The sequence below is a fragment of the Ovis canadensis genome, chromosome 3 (genome assembly GCF_042477335.2).
Source record: "Ovis canadensis isolate MfBH-ARS-UI-01 breed Bighorn chromosome 3, ARS-UI_OviCan_v2, whole genome shotgun sequence".
NCBI lineage: Eukaryota > Metazoa > Chordata > Mammalia > Artiodactyla > Bovidae > Ovis > Ovis canadensis.
Window position 1 is genome coordinate 162,809,190 of NC_091247.1, and position 18,716 is coordinate 162,827,905.

Sequence of the window (18,716 nt, forward strand, 5' to 3'; positions counted from 1 at the left end):
ATAATTTATTTCTAGAAATTCAAAATATAGTGGTCCTAAAGGCGGAAATACAAACAGCAAATAAGCACTGGTAATTCAAGACGAAAAAAATTTTTAAGGCAAATTAACAACTTGCCTTTAATAATAATTAAGTTATTAATAATTAATCAGGATTATAATTACTAAAATAACAAATCTGCCTAATTAATAATAATCAGATTTATTTTTCATTCATCAGATTTTTAAAAGATAAGTGATAAAGTCGCAAATACTTTTAAACTGCTAAAAACTGAGGAGAAGAATAATGATATACTCCTGGGAGGACATGAGCTGGTAGAAGTCTCTGACAGGCAACTTGTAATATGTATCGAAACCTTTCAAAAGGTCTGTATCTTTTGACAGGTCAATTCCAACTCTAGAGATTTATTCTAAGTAAATAAGAATGTACACAAAGACTTAGGGTTAATGATTTACCCCTCCAATATTGCCTTATGGAAGGGGATCCACAGCAATTTTCCTAACTCTTTCTTGACTTAGATTACTTTGTCTTCCAATATCATGTTCCGTTTGATTCACTTGCTTTGCCTTAAATTCTAACTTACACATTAAAAACTAGGTTGGCAACATAATCCAATTTTTATTGTATTTTTTTATGAATTCTGATCTGTACCCCAACTTTGATTAGCCTTGGCTTAGCAGAAAGATCTAGAGCTTGACCAAATGAGAAGGAAATCAGTTTGGGTACAAGGACTTAATTAAGCCAACTAGATGAAAAGAAGATACAAGAAATGGCTAGATGACTTACAGAGAAACCTTGAAATGATTGTGAAACAAATGAGGAAGTTCATAAAGTATGATTTAACTATGATTTTCTCTCTAGAGAAATTAACAATCATGTGTTCACACAGATCCACAGGTCCTTAAGCAGAAATCCTTGGGCAGATATATTTTAGAATTCATTTTTTTTCCAAAATAATATAAGTAACTTGGTGTGTATGTCATATATTACTTAACCCCCATGAGGAGTCAGAAAACGCATCCTATAATAAACACACTAATATATATGCAGCAAAACTTATGAATATTTACATTGTATGGAATAAATACAATTAAAAACAGCCTCAGGTTAAGTCCAGAAATATTTATGAAAACACCTGACTTTCTGAGCTTTTTAAATTATTAACAACTATGATAGTGTATTTCCTTAATTTAAAAAATATATATACATATACCTTGGGAGAGGGCACTTGCCACTTAATCTTTCATCCTCTATGTAACGATGTAGTACATCCTGAGACCTCTTAAGAAGCACTGAGAGTGCCATTCGTGAGATGTAGCCTTCTTGAGGTGTTGTGACTTTATTACTGAAGGAAAACTGAAGCAGGGTTTCAAAACACATTTTAGAAAATTCTTCTCTCAAACGAATATCAATCTCTGCTTCTGTAGAATTAACAATGTTTGATGGTTAATACAAGGTTAAATAAATATACTCTAGTGATACAAGTTCTTAGCAATGTAGGAATAAAAGGAAATTCCTTAAGTGGTAAGGAGCATGTATGAAAAACTTATAGTGTGTGTATATGTATATGTATGTATGTATGTGTGTATATATATATATATATATAGAGAGAGAGAGAGGGAGAGAGAGAGAGAGAGAGAGAGAGAGAGAGGGAGGGAACAATTTTCCCTCTTGCAAGATCAAAAACAAGGCATGACTATCCACTCACATCACTTTAAAGTTTTCATGTCCTGGTCTTTGTTTACACTTCAACAGCACTATAGAATACCTCTCAATAGTCTTCCACATGGTCCAACTTGGAATAATCCATTTGATTGTCTCCTTCCTTTTTTCTCTTGGCAGCATCTTCCCCAGACCCTGACCTCTGCTCCAGTCTGGACTAGTTGCCCTGTGGATATGCTGTCCAGTTATCTCCTGGAACCAGTCTCTGGCCTCACCCTGTGAGTTTTTATTCTCTCTTGTGTTATATCTTACTTTCTAGATCTTAACGTGCTCCCCTTTCTTGATTTACTCCTTTGTTTTCACAGGGCATATTCTGCAGCTCCTGAGAACGTGAATGGGAGGGAAGTGAAAAATTTGAGACTACATTTCTGAAAGTGTCATTTGACTGTCATACTCAAAGTGTAGTTCCCAGTACCGTCAGCATCACCAGAGAATGTGTTAGCATATTCTCATGCCTCACTCCAGACCTACTGAACCAGAAACTCTGGGGTTAGAGCCCAACAGTGACTTCCCTCCAGGTGAGGATAATGCACGCTGACATTTGAGAATTACCATTCCACATTCCCCACTTGGCCAACAGCTGGGCCTAGGTATAAAGCTCTGCGTCAAAAACCTTTTCCATTTGACTCTGAAACCACAGCCTCAGTGTATGTGAGCATTCAGTGTTGCTACTGAGAAGTCCAATGTCCTTTTGACCCAACTCTTCGGTGTTGGAACTTTTTTTTGGTCTTTTCTGAAATCTTTTAGCGTCTTCTCTGTATCCCTGATATTCTGGTATTTCACGATGACAAGATTTCTTGTGAGTCTCTTTTTCTTTCACTATTCTGGGTACTGAGTGACCACTTTTTTTTTTTTAATCTATGTATTTATTTTTGGCTATGCTAGGTCTTCATTTCTGGGCAGGCTCTTCTCTAGTTGTGGCAAGCAGGGACTACTCTCTAGTTGCTGTGTACAGGCTTCTCACTGCGGTGGCTTGTCTTTTTGTAGAGCACAGGCTCTAGGCATGTGGCTTCAGTAGTTGCTGAGTTGTGACTCCCAGGCTTCAGAGCACAGGCTCAAAAGCTGTGGTGCGTGGGCTTAGCTGCTTTGAGGCATGTGGAATCTTCCTGAACCAGGGATAGAACCCATGTCTCTTGCACTGGCAGGTAGCTTCTTTACCACTAAACCACCGGGGAAGTCTGTGAGTGACTACTTTTAATCTGCAGATTTATATCGTCAATTTGTTTCTTTAATAACTTCCTCTCCTAGTTTTTCTCTATTCTTTTTGGAAGACCTACTGTCAGATGTAACATCCCTGAGATCCATTTTCTTTCCTCTCAGATTGTCCACTTGTTTGTCTTTGCTCCACTTCTGGGTTTTTCCTTAATGTTTTCTTCCAGCCTTTCATAGAACTTATGTCAGCTATCATATTTTTAGCTTTTTTGAACTCTTTTGTGTTATAACTATTCCACTTTAACATCATTTTTCTTGTTTTATGAATGTAAAATCTATTATCTCCTTGGGCATCCTAATTATAATTTTTTAAAATAAATGTTTTCTATGGCTCTGCATTTTTATCTCTTTCTTCCCAATTTTTTCTACCCTCTCAATTGTTTTGGTCTTTCTCTTTCATGTTGGCAGATTTCCTCAACCATCTGTGAGCTCTGGCTGTCAGATCATACTTAAGAACAGGGCACCAAAAATAATCACTGGAACCTCTGTGTTTATAAGTTGGCCTTATTTATTAACAAAAAGGCTTTGTATATATACGTTTAAAGAAAACTCTAAGTTAAAGCTGAAAAATTTGTGTCTGATTGTAAAGTCACTGGAAGAATATACATACATGTACCTTCTTTATCTTGGTACAATTAATTATAAATAGCAAGAGGTACCATCAAAAAATTGCTGGAAAAAGTATAAATGGTAATAGTCCTTATTTAACAGAATATTTACATGTAGTTATAAATATGGATCTTAAAATGTGTTTTATAAAAACTGATCTATAATTTTTAAATATTCCTAAAAAGTTAACCACATTAAGTGGACTTCAGAAATTTTTCTCTGATGTTCTAATGTTTGTTAAAAACTTAACATTCAGAAAACTAAGATCATGGCATCTGGTCCCATCACTTCATGGCAAATAGATGGGGAAACAATGTAAACAGTGACAGACTTTATTTTGGGGGGCTCCAAAATCACTGCAGATGGTGACTGCAGCCATGAAATTAAAAGATGCTTGCTCTTCGGAAGAAAAGCCAACTGAGACAGCATATTAAAAAGCAGAGACATCACTTTACCAGCAAAGGTCAGTCTAGTCAAAGCTATGGTTTTTCCAGGAGTGATGTATGCATGTGAGAGTTGGACATAAAGAAAGCTGAGCGCCAAAGAACTGATTCTATTGAACTGTGGTGTTGGAGAAGCCTCTTGAGAGTCCCTTGGACTGTAAGGAGACCCAACCAGTCCATCCTAAAGGAAATCAGTCCTGAATATTCATTGGAAAGACTGATGCTGAAGCTGAAACTCCAATACTTTGGCCACCTGATGCAAAGAACTGACTCATTGGAAAAGACCCTCATGCTGGGAAAGATTGAAGGCAGGAGGAGAAGCAGACGACAGAGGATGAGATGGTTGGATGGCACCACCGACTCAATGGACGTGAGTTTGAGCAAGCTCCAGGAGTTGGTGCTTCAATCCATGGCATTGCAAAGAGTCGGAAACAACTGAGAGACTGAACTGAATGTTAAACCTGCACTTTACCAGATTATTTAAAAAAAAAAACTGTCTGGGCTAGGAAAAAGAACCAATTTGTAAATGGACTAACTGCAATTTATAGTCCTGAGAGGTTGGTATTAATATCTTTATTTTATAGATGACAAAACTGACACTTAGTTACCCAACTACTAAGTTAACCAAGTTAACTAAGTGGTAAGAATACACACTCATTACTTCACAATAATCCCTGACTTCACAAAACTGGCTAACTTATCCAATGATTTAGGTGATTTCCATAAGTACTTTGCAATTTAATTAATCACACATAATTCACAGAATATTTATCACATTTTTCCCTCATAAAGCTTAATTCTTTCTTATCCATTCACCCATTTACATTTACCACAATTGTAGGAGTAAACATTTCTACAAGTCAGCTTCTTCAAAAGTATTTCAATATTTATTAACATTAAAAAAAAATCATTGAAATAACATACCTGTAAATGAAGAGGACTGAGAATGTATTGATCCTTTATTAAGCATAGTCATTATCTGACCAACAAATTCCTTAGGAATAAAATTGGCATAAGGTAGTATCTCAGTGCTGATAAGCTGAACTACCTAAAACAAAGAGAGGCAAATTCAAAGGCATTATGTTTTACGAGATAGTAACTTATAGAATAAAATTTAAATTTTATTTTAAGAGTATCAGAATCTTTCTTAATAGATGTATAAAAGCATTTTAATGTTAATATAGAGGATAATTAGTCTGCTTTCCTCATGTGTCTTAGTGAATAAACTTTATTACAAATAGTCAATACTACAAACTGTTTACTATACAAATTCAATAAATTTTGATATTCAACAGGATAAATGCAAAGTGTGCTCTAGAGAAAAAAAATCAGCATATGAAATACATTCATGTTAGAATACATATCTAAAAAGGGACTAAGAATAAAATTTAAATCACCTTTTAGTACCATAAAAATGAGCTATTAAGAAGTTATATTCATTTTTGTTAAATAGCTTATTTCTAACATATAATGAAGAGTTTATAAGAGTTAGTATAGCAATGGGACAAAAGGCAATATTTTACATCTGTATATGATGCCAATGCTTTTTATGTAATTTATTTGATTTGTTTTATTTAAAAAGCTCCCCTATCCCACTTATAGGCAAAAGATAACCCCCCCCAACAAAAAATCCATAACTGAAAATTACTTGTTTAAATTCCATTTATAATCAGTAGAATATATTCTTTAAAAAACATTCATTATTTGTTTCTCAGCTGGTTAAAAATAGAAAAATCTGAGCAACTTATCAATTAAATACAAACATCTGATTTGTCAAACTATAAAGCTCTCAAATACATGCTCACTGATAAGATTTATTTTATTAAATCAACTGTTCTTTAAAATTATTAAATAGACACAATTAAGTATCTAGACAACATGTACAAAGCAAACAAATATAAAAAAGCAGTTTTTTAAATATCAGTGCTTTAAAAATTAAACTTTAACCTTTTTGAGAGTTTTAATGTTTTTAGGTTCACATTCAATGTATCACTTTATTTATGTTTTAAGCAATTTCACAGTTTCAACATTTTTATTATTTGGTTTGTATACTCATAAGAAAATGTTTTAGATTCCTCACCTCAACATCAATACTTTCATTTCTTTGAAATTCTTGAATAGAGAGGTTATCTGGAGGTATGCTAAAAAATATAAACAAATAAAAGACTTGATTTTTAAGGTAAAATACTTCCTGAAAATACAAACAGAATTTGAACATCAAAAAAATTTCCTCATCCAAGTTAGAACATTATCATTTATTTAAAAGAACTGTTATTTCTTAAAGTAATTAGCATTCTAATCACAAACATGAAATTTTAGCTACAAAAATACTTGGCTCAATCTTGAACTAAATAAAGTCTGTAGAACTAAACTTCTTTCAGTACTATGAGTGAAAAACAAGGAAAAGTAAAAATACTATCATCTGGAGTCACAGCAAAAATTACCATTGTGACAAAAACTGAGTTCACTTATAGTGCCAGTGGTTTAAGACAGCCATGGTCAAGATGCTTAATTATTCACTCAGTGACAGCCCATTAATCACTAATTTGTAATAAATATGATATACTAAAAATATTTACAATAAAAGACAGCAAACATCTGAAAAGAGGACTGATTCAGACTTTCTAAAGCTGAAAACCGTTCCACCAAAATCAGAATAAATCAACAGTTCTGAGAGAACCAAAGTCAATTCTAGACCCTGTGGCTCTCAATAAGAATGAGCAGTAAAGTTCTATTAAACTTATGAAACAATGAAATATTAAGCACTTTTAAAAACAGCTGAGAATAGGATAATGATTATTACAATAATAATGGCAGCAAAAATTAGAAAGCCAACCACTATATTAAGAGCTTTACTTACAGTATCACCTGTATTCACAGTAACCACAGGTATTACCATGTAATTGATAGAAGAGGAAACTGAAGCTTTGAATGGCTAGTCACATGACCAAGACACATTGCAAATAAATGACAAACACAATTTGAACCTAGACTTATATTTGAGCCTAAGTTCTGCTCTTTTACAAAAGTTATAAATGTAAAAACAGTATTACCATGTTTAGATTTAGAGTTTTATATCTAGAGCTACTGCTCTTTGTTATTATCTGGTTTATCTCATTACATGTATTAAAATACACACACACAGAGAAAATACCAATTGGCTAACTACCAATTTAAAAAAGCTTATCAAGAACATACAGTATTAACATTATTGGGATCACACACCAGAAACACTAAACAACTTTTAAAAAATATATGAGGGAAGAAAATAGTGTACAAAGCCGAAAAGTTTACTCCTAATTCTAATAATCAATAAAATCAGAAATTTATTCAACTGTGGACAGGCTGAATATTCTGATCTCAGAATTCACTATAGTGGTTATTTGTTTTAATTTATAGTTAGTATTCTTCCTAGATCTGGGAAAGACAAATGGAGAAGGGGGAAGCAGAGGATGAGATGGTTAGACAGCATCACCAACTCAATGTACGTAAATTTGAGCAAATTCGTGGAAACTGTGGCAACAGAGAGAAACCAGGCATGCTAAGCAGTCCATGGGGTCACAAAGGGTCAGACACAACTTAGCAACTGAACAATAACAATCCTTACTAGATATTGTGAGTGTATCAAAAAACACTGGTTGAGCTTTTAAAACCACAGATGATTAACAGAATTTACCTATAAATTATAAAGGGAGATAGTCAATATTGTAGGTACAAATGAGCCATATAAGATTGTTATAGTCTCTAAGTTTGAGAAGTATAATGGAAATCTTAAAAAAAAATTTTTTCACGAATCCTTATTTGACAGAAAAGAGGCTTCAAATTGATAAAATATTATTTGTATTTTTCTTCAGTTCTGTCTGTATGGTACATTAAATTTATTTTTTGAAATATAATTCATACCATAAAATATATCCTTATAAATGGTACCATATAATGCTTTTTAGTATATTCACAATGGTCATTTCTAATTCTAGAATATTTTCATCACCTCCAAAGAAACTCTGCATCCATGAGTAGTCATGCCTTACTCAACACTCCTCTCAACTCTGAAACACAAGTTAAACTGTACGTGACCTCATTTGTGTTTGCATTCTTTCACTTAGCATAACGGTTTCAAGATTCATCTATATTGTAATATGCATCAGTATTTCACGGCTGTATGCATGTACAAATCACATTTAATTTATCCATTCATCAGAACATTTGGACTGTTTTCATTTATTTGGCTATGATAATATTGCTATAAAAAATTAGTGTACATGTTTCTGTGTGAATACGTTTCAGTTCTTCTGGGTAGTACTTAAGTGTTTTTAACTGAAGGTCAACAGACCATAATTGCATGAATTCTCACTAGCCCATGTGTCTTCCAGAGCAGGGGTCCCTAACCCCATTAGAAACCCAGCCACACAGCAGAAGATAAGCAGCTGTTTTCCATGAAATTGGTCTCTGATACCAAAGAGGATGAGGACCACTGTTCTAAAGAATTACCACCGTGTTTTGGTATTCAAAGCATGGTTGAATGAATTCCTAATAGACCTCAAGTGTCTACCAGGCTACAATCTTTTAGTTTCTCATTTATAATTGGATTTTTCTTTCACTCATTTAGGCCTCCCCGGTGGCTCAGAGGTTAAAGCGTCTGCCTGCAATGCGGGAGACCTGGGTTCGATCCCTGGGTCGGGAAGATCCCCTGGAGAAGGAAATGTCAACCCACTCCAGTATTCTTGCCTGGAGAATTCCATGGATGGAGGAGCCTGGAAGGCTACAGTCCACGGGGAGGCAAAGAGTCAGACACTCATTTAAATAATTCATTCATTTACAATAACCCTCAATGGTGTCCAGAGCCTCTCCTTTCTTCTAGTTGATTTTGGTTTTGTTTTCTCTGTTATCGTACTGCCTTGTGAAAGCAGCTTGCAGACCATAAACAGTTGGGAAACAGCACAGAGAAGGTATAGTATGCTTGCACTGGTATCAGTAAGATTTCTAGAGGTAAGAAATATGTAAGAAAGTGAAACAAAATCTGACTAGTTACGGAAACAGAAATTAGGATCACGTATCATTGCTTCTAACTCTGAAACATCAGATAAGCTCTTATAGAGAAAAAAATTAAGTTAACCTTCTGCACTCTACAATTTTTCTTTACTAAATAACTAAACATTAGAAAGACAGACAAAATTTCATTAAATCACTCTGCTGTAGACTCATCTGATCATTATCAACGTGCCAATGTAAATTTTTTTTCACGTATATGAAATTTATAATTTAAATGATTTCAAACTAGCAATTTAAAATGGTTACACAGCAGTACATGGCATATTCATCATTCTATAGTTAAAAAAATGATTTATGGATAAAAAAAACAAAACAGAAAAACTTTGGTTATCATAGAATTTCACCACTATAGCACAAAGGAAAATTAGATTGTAGGAGTACTGAAGACTACCTACCTATCACAGCTATTAGTGATAAGCCCATCTCTAGTAAAATGGTACATTTTAGATCAGTGCTGCCCAACAGAACTTCCTATGATGGAAATGTTCAATCATCTGCAGTGCCCTCTATAGCAACCACTAGCCACACATGAGACATGGCTAATGAGACTGGTTAATGAGACTGAAAACTCAATTTTTAATATGACTTAATTAAAAATTTAGTTATAGCTAGTGACTGCTGTATTAGTATAGCTTTAGACAGACTGGAGCAGATTCCTCATTCAAAAAATTTAGCCCACATTTCAATTATCCTATTCTCATTCAGTGAGGCGCCAAAATAGCATCCTTAAGATACACCCTCTGTTGCAGATTACACAATGAAAATTTCATTCTTCTTTGCACAACTTAAACATCTTAAAGAGCTGTTCATTATTACCAATGATCTTATTTATTCTGAAAAAATCTGATTTTCTGATATGGTTCTTCTCTTGTGATGCTAAATGGACACTAGATTTTTTTTAACAGATCTTCTTAGATTCATCAAGTTAAAACCATGGCTCCTTAATTATGATGTTTTATAGAAAAGACTCCTATCTTACAACCAACAGCATGGTAAAGAGCAACATTATCCTCTGCTTACAGATAATGTACCCAGTGGATAAATGCCTAACTTATTCTTTGTATACAATCTAGCAATCTTAATAGTCAATCAGTTAATTAATGAATGAGAAATACTGTTCTTAGGCAATTATAGGTATAATGTACACTTCTTGAAAGACTGTCCTAATTGTAAAAATGAATGAGCTGACCTTTTAGTAAAGAGAAAGTCTTCAAAGGTGTTGGCTAGTTCTGGCCACATACTGTCAAATTTTCCCGAAGAAGCATGTTGCCGGGCAACAGGTAGCCCAATAGAAAGAACTTTGAGGAGAGAAGATACTGCTAGTTTCCAAGTGCTTTCAGAAGGGCAGGAATACTTCAAGCTGAGGGGAACCCTAAGAGTCTGGGAAAATAAAGACAGTTTAAGATAAATACTAATTAAAACAAACAGCCTTTAACTACTTTTTTTTAAAAAATTACAGCTTCTCTTTTTTCTTATAAAAAATAAGATAAGTATTTTCATTTTAAATACGATGTTACTTTCTAGAAAGGCCAATTCTCAGACATGGTTCTCAAATCATACTACCTAGAAAGATATACTTTTAAGTCCTACGTCCATTTTACAAACAATGACCCTGAAGAAGTAATAACCGTTTTTGGACCTTAGTTTCTCATCATAAAATACAAGGATGTTTTCTGAAAAGTCAAGATTAAGAGTAGGAAAACTTACAATCTTGCACCTTCTCTAATGCAGTTATAAACTTAGAGCATTCTGCCGTAGTTCTCCTGGCAAAAACTAATTTGACGAATGGGGTTTCTTCTATCCAAGAAAGATCAATATTGCTTATAATTTTCTACTAATGGTTAGGTAAACATGGCCTAGAGAATATCATTACTATGTTTTATATGTTATCTCTAAAATTTTTTGAAATTTATATTCTACACTAACATTTTAATGTACTTTCTTTCTTTTGCAAATATTTGAGAAAAACTGGTAATTTAAGAATTTGGTTGATTTTATCTTTAATCCTTGAGGACACAGCATAGCATCTGTATAGTGATTGAAATATTGAAACTTAATTTCTAATTGGTCAACTTGCTGTTAATCATGAAAGAATGATTTGGTGGCTCAGAATGAAGTTCTCTGATCATAGTTCTATCCAACAACTAGAAGACTAGACTGACCCAACCATCACAGTGCGTTAGCCCAGAGCACCATCAATAAACAGCTCCAATATACCATCTGATTATGTTCATAAGAGTGCCCAGACTATTTTTATATAAAAATTCTAGTCTGAGAGAGATAAAAAGTAAAAGAGACACATTTTCATAATTCAATGTTATGGAGTGAACCTAAAACCTGATTTCATCTTCTAGACAAATTATTATTGAATCCTTACAGAGTGAACATGTGAACCATTACACAACAGTATGATAACAAAAGATAATTTAGCCTACCTAGAATCTTTTTCTCCTCCCCACATCCAGTTGGAAATTAGGGTAAGGAGATGATTAGTTTATTAAGCCAACTAATCTATTCCATTTCTCTGGCCATAATCACTGGTTCAAGACTAGGCATGGGACTAAACCTGGTTCATTTAAGGTTAACTATAGTAACTGAAGAATAATCTGATACACACACAGACACACACACACACCTGCTACTGACATATAATCCCTTTATTAGCCTACAACTATGAGGAAAAACACAGGATATGCAGTCAACCCTTGGAAATCAGAACAAGGAAGAAAAAAATTTAGTTTCTGGAGATAGTACTGAACCACTGGATACACCAATCCCAAAGCCCTCCCTCTATCTCTGACTTTTCCAACTAAGCATGCCCTTTTATTCTTAAAGCTAGTCAGAGACTGAATGTGTGTCATATGCCAACAAAAGAATACTAAATTATACACTGGCCACTCTGAATTAACAGGTTATAATTTAAGATTAGACAGTTTACTACTAGATTAATAGTTTACCAGTGTCAAGGGAATGTTAAGCACAACAGATACATTTGACTTATACATTTATTTTTTAAAAATATTTAATGAATATAGAGACTGGCATATCCTATGTACTCAATAAATGTATGTGGAACTAGAAAATTCAGTTCTTGCTGTCACAAAGCTCAGTTTCCAAGGAAGGAAGAGCCTTGTCCAATTAACACAATACATGTAGTAAGTGGCATCAACAAACTGTTCAGAAATACAGAAAAGAGATTATTTAATTCCATTAAAAATACAAACTGATTTGCGTCACTCCTCCAAGTTCAGCTCTTCAGTGGTTAAAGAAAAAATTCTGATTCCTTATGATGGCTTGTTAAACCCAAAGCCACTTTTTCAGACCTATCCCAGGCCCTGTTAGCTCCCTAAGTGGGATTTCTCAACAATGTTTTAAAAATATACCATGATCTTTATGTTGCTTAGTTGATCTAGATCTCCTTCTCCCTTGTTGCTAGGTATTCCTTCTTCAAATGTTACTTTATTTAACCCTTGCCAGCATCCCATAGGCAGTTTAGTTATTTCCTTGTCTACAGAAGGAAGGGAGAACTTAACTTTTATTCAACACTGACTACTTGGCAAGTATTATTAAATACCATATCTCACTTGAATCTCTTAATGGTTAAGACATGAAATTTGCATTCGTATTATCCTTCTTTTACACATGAGAAACACTCTCAGGTTCATTTGCTCCAAAATCACAGAGCAGCAAGTATACACCAGTGCACTATGCTAATCCAGCTTCCTCTGAACACAAAGCTGCCTCTACTTGGAGGTCTTCACTTAGTACTTAATATACTGCATTATTATTTTCCTTTTTATAGATACTTTATTAAAATGTATGAACTATCTTATTCATTTTTTTTATCTTATTCATTTTTAATCTCTACTATTTCTTAGTACCCACAACAGAAGTGCTTAAAATTTATTCTCAACAAATCAGGAGATACAAGACAGTTTTGAGGGGACAAGTGGTGAGGGGTAGAAAGAACTATGACAGAAAATCAAGGGAAGAAACAATTTTGAGAAGGCCAGGGGCTTTGCTGGTGGCTCAGTGGTAAAGAATCCGCCTGCCAATGCAGGGTACATGGGTTCAATCCCTGGTCAGGGAAGATCCAACAGGCACTTGAGCAACTAAGCTCTTGTGCCACAACTGCTGTGCCTGTGCTCCACAACAAGAGAAGCCACCACAATGAGAAGCCTGCACACTGCAACAAAGAGTAGCCCCAGCTCACCCGAATTAGAGAGAAGCCCAGGCAGCAACAAAGACCCAGCACAGCCAAAAATAAATAAAGTTATTTTTTTAAAAAAGGCCAGAGCAGTACCATATTAACAAGGAAAATAAAGAATTAGAAAGGGCGTAGAATTTAAAGACTTTTGTCTTCTATAACTTCAAGTAAGTAGTTTTTTTAGCAGAATATGGAAGTGAGCCTGGGTACAACAGGTTAGAGTGAGTGGTGGTTAGGTGAAGGCTACAAGTTGTTTAAAGGAGCTTAGAAGTAAAGGAAAGTTGAAAGAGAACAATTTGAGTAGGAAGTCAAATAAGAGAAAGATCTTACATAAAAGGCTTAATCTTCTTCCCAGGATAAGTGTAAGAGGCTGAAAGAATTAACAACAAAGAAAGGTGGGAACAGAAAAGGATGAACACAAAGAGAAGGATGAGCCCTGAAACAGAGAAAGGTCTTCTTCCTTGAGGGAAGTGTTCAGCATGCGTGCGTGCTAAGTCACTTCAGTCGTATCTGACTGTGGGACCCAATGGACTATAGCCCGCCAGGCTCTTCTGTTCATGGGATGCTCCAGGCAAAAATACTGGAGTGGGTTGCTGTGCCCTCCTCCAGGGGATCTTCCCGACCCAGGGACTGAACCCACGTCTCTTATGTCTCCTGCATTGGCGGATGGGTTCTTAACCGCTAGTGCCACCTGGGACATCTTCCCAGGATAAAGTATAAGAGGCTGAAAGAACTGCCAGCGAAGAACGGTGAGAAAAGAAACGGATGAACACAAAGAGAAGGATGAACCATGGAACAGAGAAAGGCCTTCTTCCCTGAGGGAAGAGAGTTCAGATCAGACTGTAATTATCCAGTAAATAAAAGCATCTTCATAATAGAGTAAGAGCAAGATTTAGGTTTGTCCTTCAAAACAGAGGGGGAAAAAAGGAAATAAACTTTGGAGGAATGGGACACACACAACAGCAGATGAATTTTAATAATGTTTGTCCATGCACTGAAGAACTGGCTTTCAAAAAAAGTATGCATGATCAGTTAAATCGATAGGCTGAATTGTGAATTTCTCCTTGAATGCTTATCAAACTCAAAGTATGAGAAGTACTGTCCTAAGAAACAAGATGCTTATTGTCTTAAGGGCCAAAGATGAAAAATCATAAAATCGAATACATATTTTAAAATATTTATTAAAAAAACCTTCTCATTTCAGAGAAACAGCTTCCTAAATATCCATGAATGTTGGAGCAAAATCACTATAAATAATAACAGATTATATTTTTCCATTTATTTTAATATATGACAATATACAATTACCTAAAGATAGATTTCAATAATGTTATCATAATTAAATGAAAGTATAAAAATTTTTTTAAAAGATACCTTAATAATATTCTGGAGTACTTTCTCATTCACCACTGCTTTGTGACAGGCTGTTTTTTGATATAAATCCACAACTACGTCTAACGATCTTTCAGCAAATGGTACATAATTCAAGGCAACCCATTCCGCCTAGAAAGTAATATTTTCACATGGAGTTAAAATAAAAATAAGATTAAATGAAATCATATTGTTTTCAAAGTGAAAGCTTCTTTGTCTTAAAGTTCAGGCCTTGGTTTTAGGTCAGATTGTTTTATTACATGCAAAGTTTTCAAAGAGATATAATTTCATGAAAGAGTAATTTTTAGCCAGGCAAAAATTAAAACTATCAGAAAAAGTACATAGAGCATTCTATCAAAAACTGGGAAAGATGTACTTTATTTGTTGCCAATAGGTTAGGACAATTTTAGGAAATTTAACTCACCGGTGCAAATAGTTGGATCTATTGTGATTCCATTGTGTTGCAAGACAAATAGAATGAGAAAAGTTAATACACATTAAACTACTTTTCGGACCATGTAAAATTATAATTTTTATGTTGAGTGAACAAAATCAGTATGTGCATGCATTCAGAAATTTATTTTTCCCCTAAGCCAAAACAAAGTTAAAATTTGCCAACTATGGCTAAAAAATCGTTTATGTAAAATCCAACTAAATTTCACACCAGTAGTAGACAACTTTTCATTTCTTCATTTTCTATTGCAGGTATCTATTTTAGATAAGAGTAGGACTAGGCATAGGGATTTAGAAGCCATTTTATAGTGTGATGAGGACACCAAGAAAGGAACTCTGAAGAAAGATGTACTACAGAGTATCTGGAAAGGACAAACTTTCTGGAGAACCACTTGGGAAAAGAAAACAATAAACAATTTAAAAAAAAAGAAGAGGGGACACAGGTTTTCCAAATAATGTTTCTTTCCAGTTTAAACTGTTAATAGACATATGAAGGTTTATTTGTGAAAGAAAAAGTTCGGAGATAAAGTCCATCTTAAGTGGAACTGACTACATTCAGAAGACATGAAATTTTACAGAGTAAATATAACTTATAGCAAATTACCTGATTATATTTTGCATTTGCAATGTGTTTTGTTTCCAGCTGTCCATACTGTGGAGGTTTACATGAAAATTCTACAAATGCCAGTAACTGGTCAAATATAGCGGGATACATTATCTGCATGCTTTCTGGTCCTACACAGATGGCCTATAGAACAAGATATGAACAATAGAATGTATAGTCTGAACTCCATTAAGTTCTTTACCATTTATGCTTTTGTTTAATCAAAGACTCTTAAAGACCGTCTTATTTTATGTTAAGCATTATACACTTTTTGAAGCTCTGAAGAACATTTAAACTATTTTAAACTAATATTGAATAAAGTATAGGCTAAATATTTTAATCAGCTAAAAAATACTTTTAAATTAAAAGTGTGGCTTATTACTTAGCAGACTAAACAAAGGGCAAGCACTTAAAGAGAAGTCATGGGCCATTCTGAGGTTCCACAATCTGATCATTTGTTCAGTCACACACACTTGAGACAATTTAGAATGCTTCACAGACCAAGATGAGATTGACTTCTACTTAAGTGCTTAAGTGATGACATTAGTTCATGACAATGACAGCTTATGCCTGCATCATACATGGACCAGAGACTTTAACAAGTAAGCATGTTCATTACAGTTGGGAAAATAAGTCATGAACGAAAATCTGTTTCTAAAAGAAATGTATGTATTAATTTTTAACAGGGCAGGGTATATTTAGCATCTAATGTATCAATACACAGACTTGATATAAAACAAGAAAAACATTTAAGTTAATAAAAATTAAACTTAATGCTACAACTTCATAAAACAAAGAATAAAACGCATATTCAGACACTGAAAATTTTAATTACATCAAATATGTTGAAAGTACTTAAATCTCATGGTTTTTTTTTCTAGCAACAAATGTGTTTTCTCCTCCCATCCTTTCATACTTTCCTGTCTTAGCGTTTATTTTTCTCTGTAGGAAAAATATTTAATGATATAATTTATGGATTATCTAAAATATATTTATGCTTTCCAAAACAAAAAGCATAACCATTCTACACTTGAGGCACCTTCAAAATACAAAATCAAAATTCAAAGCATCTCAAAATTTTAAGGACTTTCTTTAAAACTATGTGTACAACATGTATATTTTCATACAATCATGGCTTTTTTAACCTGTCAGATAACAGACCTGTTTTATTCTCCCTTAGAGAACGGGTAGCCATTTCGCTTTAACAAAGTTATCTTGAGATAGAAAGTAGATAAGCAAAGTGTTGCCCATACATACCATTACATCATCCTGTAATTATAATGTGAAAAGTAGAATGAGGATATGTAATACCATCTTCCTCTATTTGGTTACTTTTCTCAGAAAAAGTGAATGGAGAACTTAAAAAGTATACAGTCTAAAAAAATTCTCTCTACTAAGTACTTCTATAATTTCACAGTCGTCTTTATTAACTTCTTGCTGAGTCTTAACTCTTAAAATTAAACATGTAGCAATTACTGTAGAAAAGAGATAATTATCCTAAATGAATTCTTTTATTTTCAGTGACAAATAAAGGCAGGCAGGCAGGCAGGAAGGGAAAGAAGGAGGGGCAGGAGAGAGGAAGAGAGCAACATTCTGTGTGGAAACCTTAGAAAACTAAGTACCAAATTTCTTCTGGAGATAGCACCAAATAATGATCTGGACTGTATGTTTTGATTTTTGGTGGTGCTTTATAAAAACAAAACTTACGAACAGTGTTACAGCTGAATCCTGAGATCTTAAAATACCTAATATGAAGTCAATTTAACAACAAACTTCATCTAAGAAAAAGTTATTAGTATTGGCTTTTCTTCAATATTCTGAATCAGAAAAGCCTATAGTGTAAATCTGGTGGCAGATTTTAGTCCAAAACCTAAGAATCAGTAAGCGTGCTTGTGAAGTCACTATAGTTGTGTCCAACTCTTCGTGACCCTATGGACCGTGTGGACTCTATGGAGCCGACAGGCTCCTCTGTCCATGGGATTCTCCAGGAAAGAATACTGGAATTGGTTGCCATGACCTCCTCCAGGGGATCTTCCAGACCCAGGAATTGAACTTTCATCTCTTAAGTCTCCTGCATTAGCAGACAGGTTCTTTACCACTAGCGCCACCTGGGAAGCCTCAATCTATCTGGACAATATTTCCTATTAATCCTTGAAAACTGTGTATGTGAAAACAAGAAAAGAAACTAGATATCTAACGTCTGACATGATTCAAAGTTTCTCTTATTAACTCATTTAAAATAATTCATTCTGTATTTACCATGTACTCATAGAACTGCAAAAGGTCAGTTTTCATTCCAATCCCAAAGGCAATGCCAAAGAATGCTCAAACTACCACACAATTGCACTCATCTCACATGCTAGTAAAGTCATGCTCAAAATTCTCCAAGCCAGGCTTCAGCAATATGTGAACCGTGAACTCCCTGATGTTCAAGCTGGTTTTAGAAAAGGCAGAGGAACCAGAAATCAAATTGCCAACATCTGATGGATCATCGAAAAAGCAAGAGAGTTCCAGAAAAACATCTATTTCTGCTTTATTGACTATGCCAAAGCCTTTGACTGTGTGGATCACAAGAAACTGTGGAAAATTCTGAGAGAGATGGGAATACCAGACCACCTGACCTGCCTGTTGAGAAATCTGTATGCAGGTCAGGAAGCAACAGTTAGAACTGGACATGGAACAACAGACTGGTTCCAAATAGGAAAAGGAGTATGTCAAGGCTGTATACTGTCACCCTGCTTATTTTACTTCTATGCAGAGTACATCATGAGAAACGCTGGACTGGAAGAAACACAAGGAGGAATCAAGACTGCCGGGAGAAATATCAATCACCTCAGATATGCAGATGACACCACCCTTATGGCAGAAAGTGAAGACAAGCTAAAAAGCCTCTTGATGAAAGTGAAAGAGGAGAGTGAAAAAGTTGGCTTAAAGCTCAACATTCAGATAACAAAGGTCATGGCATCTGGTCCCATCACTTCATGGGAAATAGATGGGGAAACAGTGTCAGATTTATTTTGGGGGGGATCCAAAATCACTGCAGAT

General features: G+C 34.5%; 1 protein-coding gene and 1 long non-coding RNA gene across 13 annotated transcripts in view; one reads left to right on the top strand and one right to left on the bottom strand.

The window, feature by feature from the left end:
• MON2 (MON2 homolog, regulator of endosome-to-Golgi trafficking) overlaps window positions 1–18,716 on the bottom strand; it is a 111,039-nt gene that overhangs the window by 12,663 nt on the left and 79,660 nt on the right. For 5 of the 12 annotated variants that reach the window (XM_069584763.1, XM_069584759.1, XM_069584761.1 and 2 more), the window contains 7 exons: window positions 15,672–15,815; window positions 15,039–15,056; window positions 14,618–14,746; window positions 10,226–10,416; window positions 6,065–6,125; window positions 4,909–5,032; window positions 1,212–1,419 (listed from right to left, as the gene is read on the bottom strand). In XM_069584763.1, the coding sequence (XP_069440864.1) occupies window positions 1,212–1,419; window positions 4,909–5,032; window positions 6,065–6,125; window positions 10,226–10,416; window positions 14,618–14,746; window positions 15,039–15,056; window positions 15,672–15,815 (875 nt within the window). Of the gene's footprint in view, window positions 1–1,211; window positions 1,420–1,626; window positions 2,043–4,908; window positions 5,033–6,064; window positions 6,126–10,225; window positions 10,417–14,617; window positions 14,747–15,038; window positions 15,057–15,657; window positions 15,816–18,716 lie in introns of those variants that run through there. The other 7 variants (XM_069584764.1, XM_069584760.1, XM_069584762.1 and 4 more) reach the window with 4 other exon arrangements.
• On the top strand, window positions 1,841–9,357 carry LOC138437451 (uncharacterized). The gene is made up of 3 exons (XR_011255963.1): window positions 1,841–1,938; window positions 2,026–2,238; window positions 8,594–9,357. It is a non-coding gene; the product is annotated as an uncharacterized lncRNA (long non-coding RNA).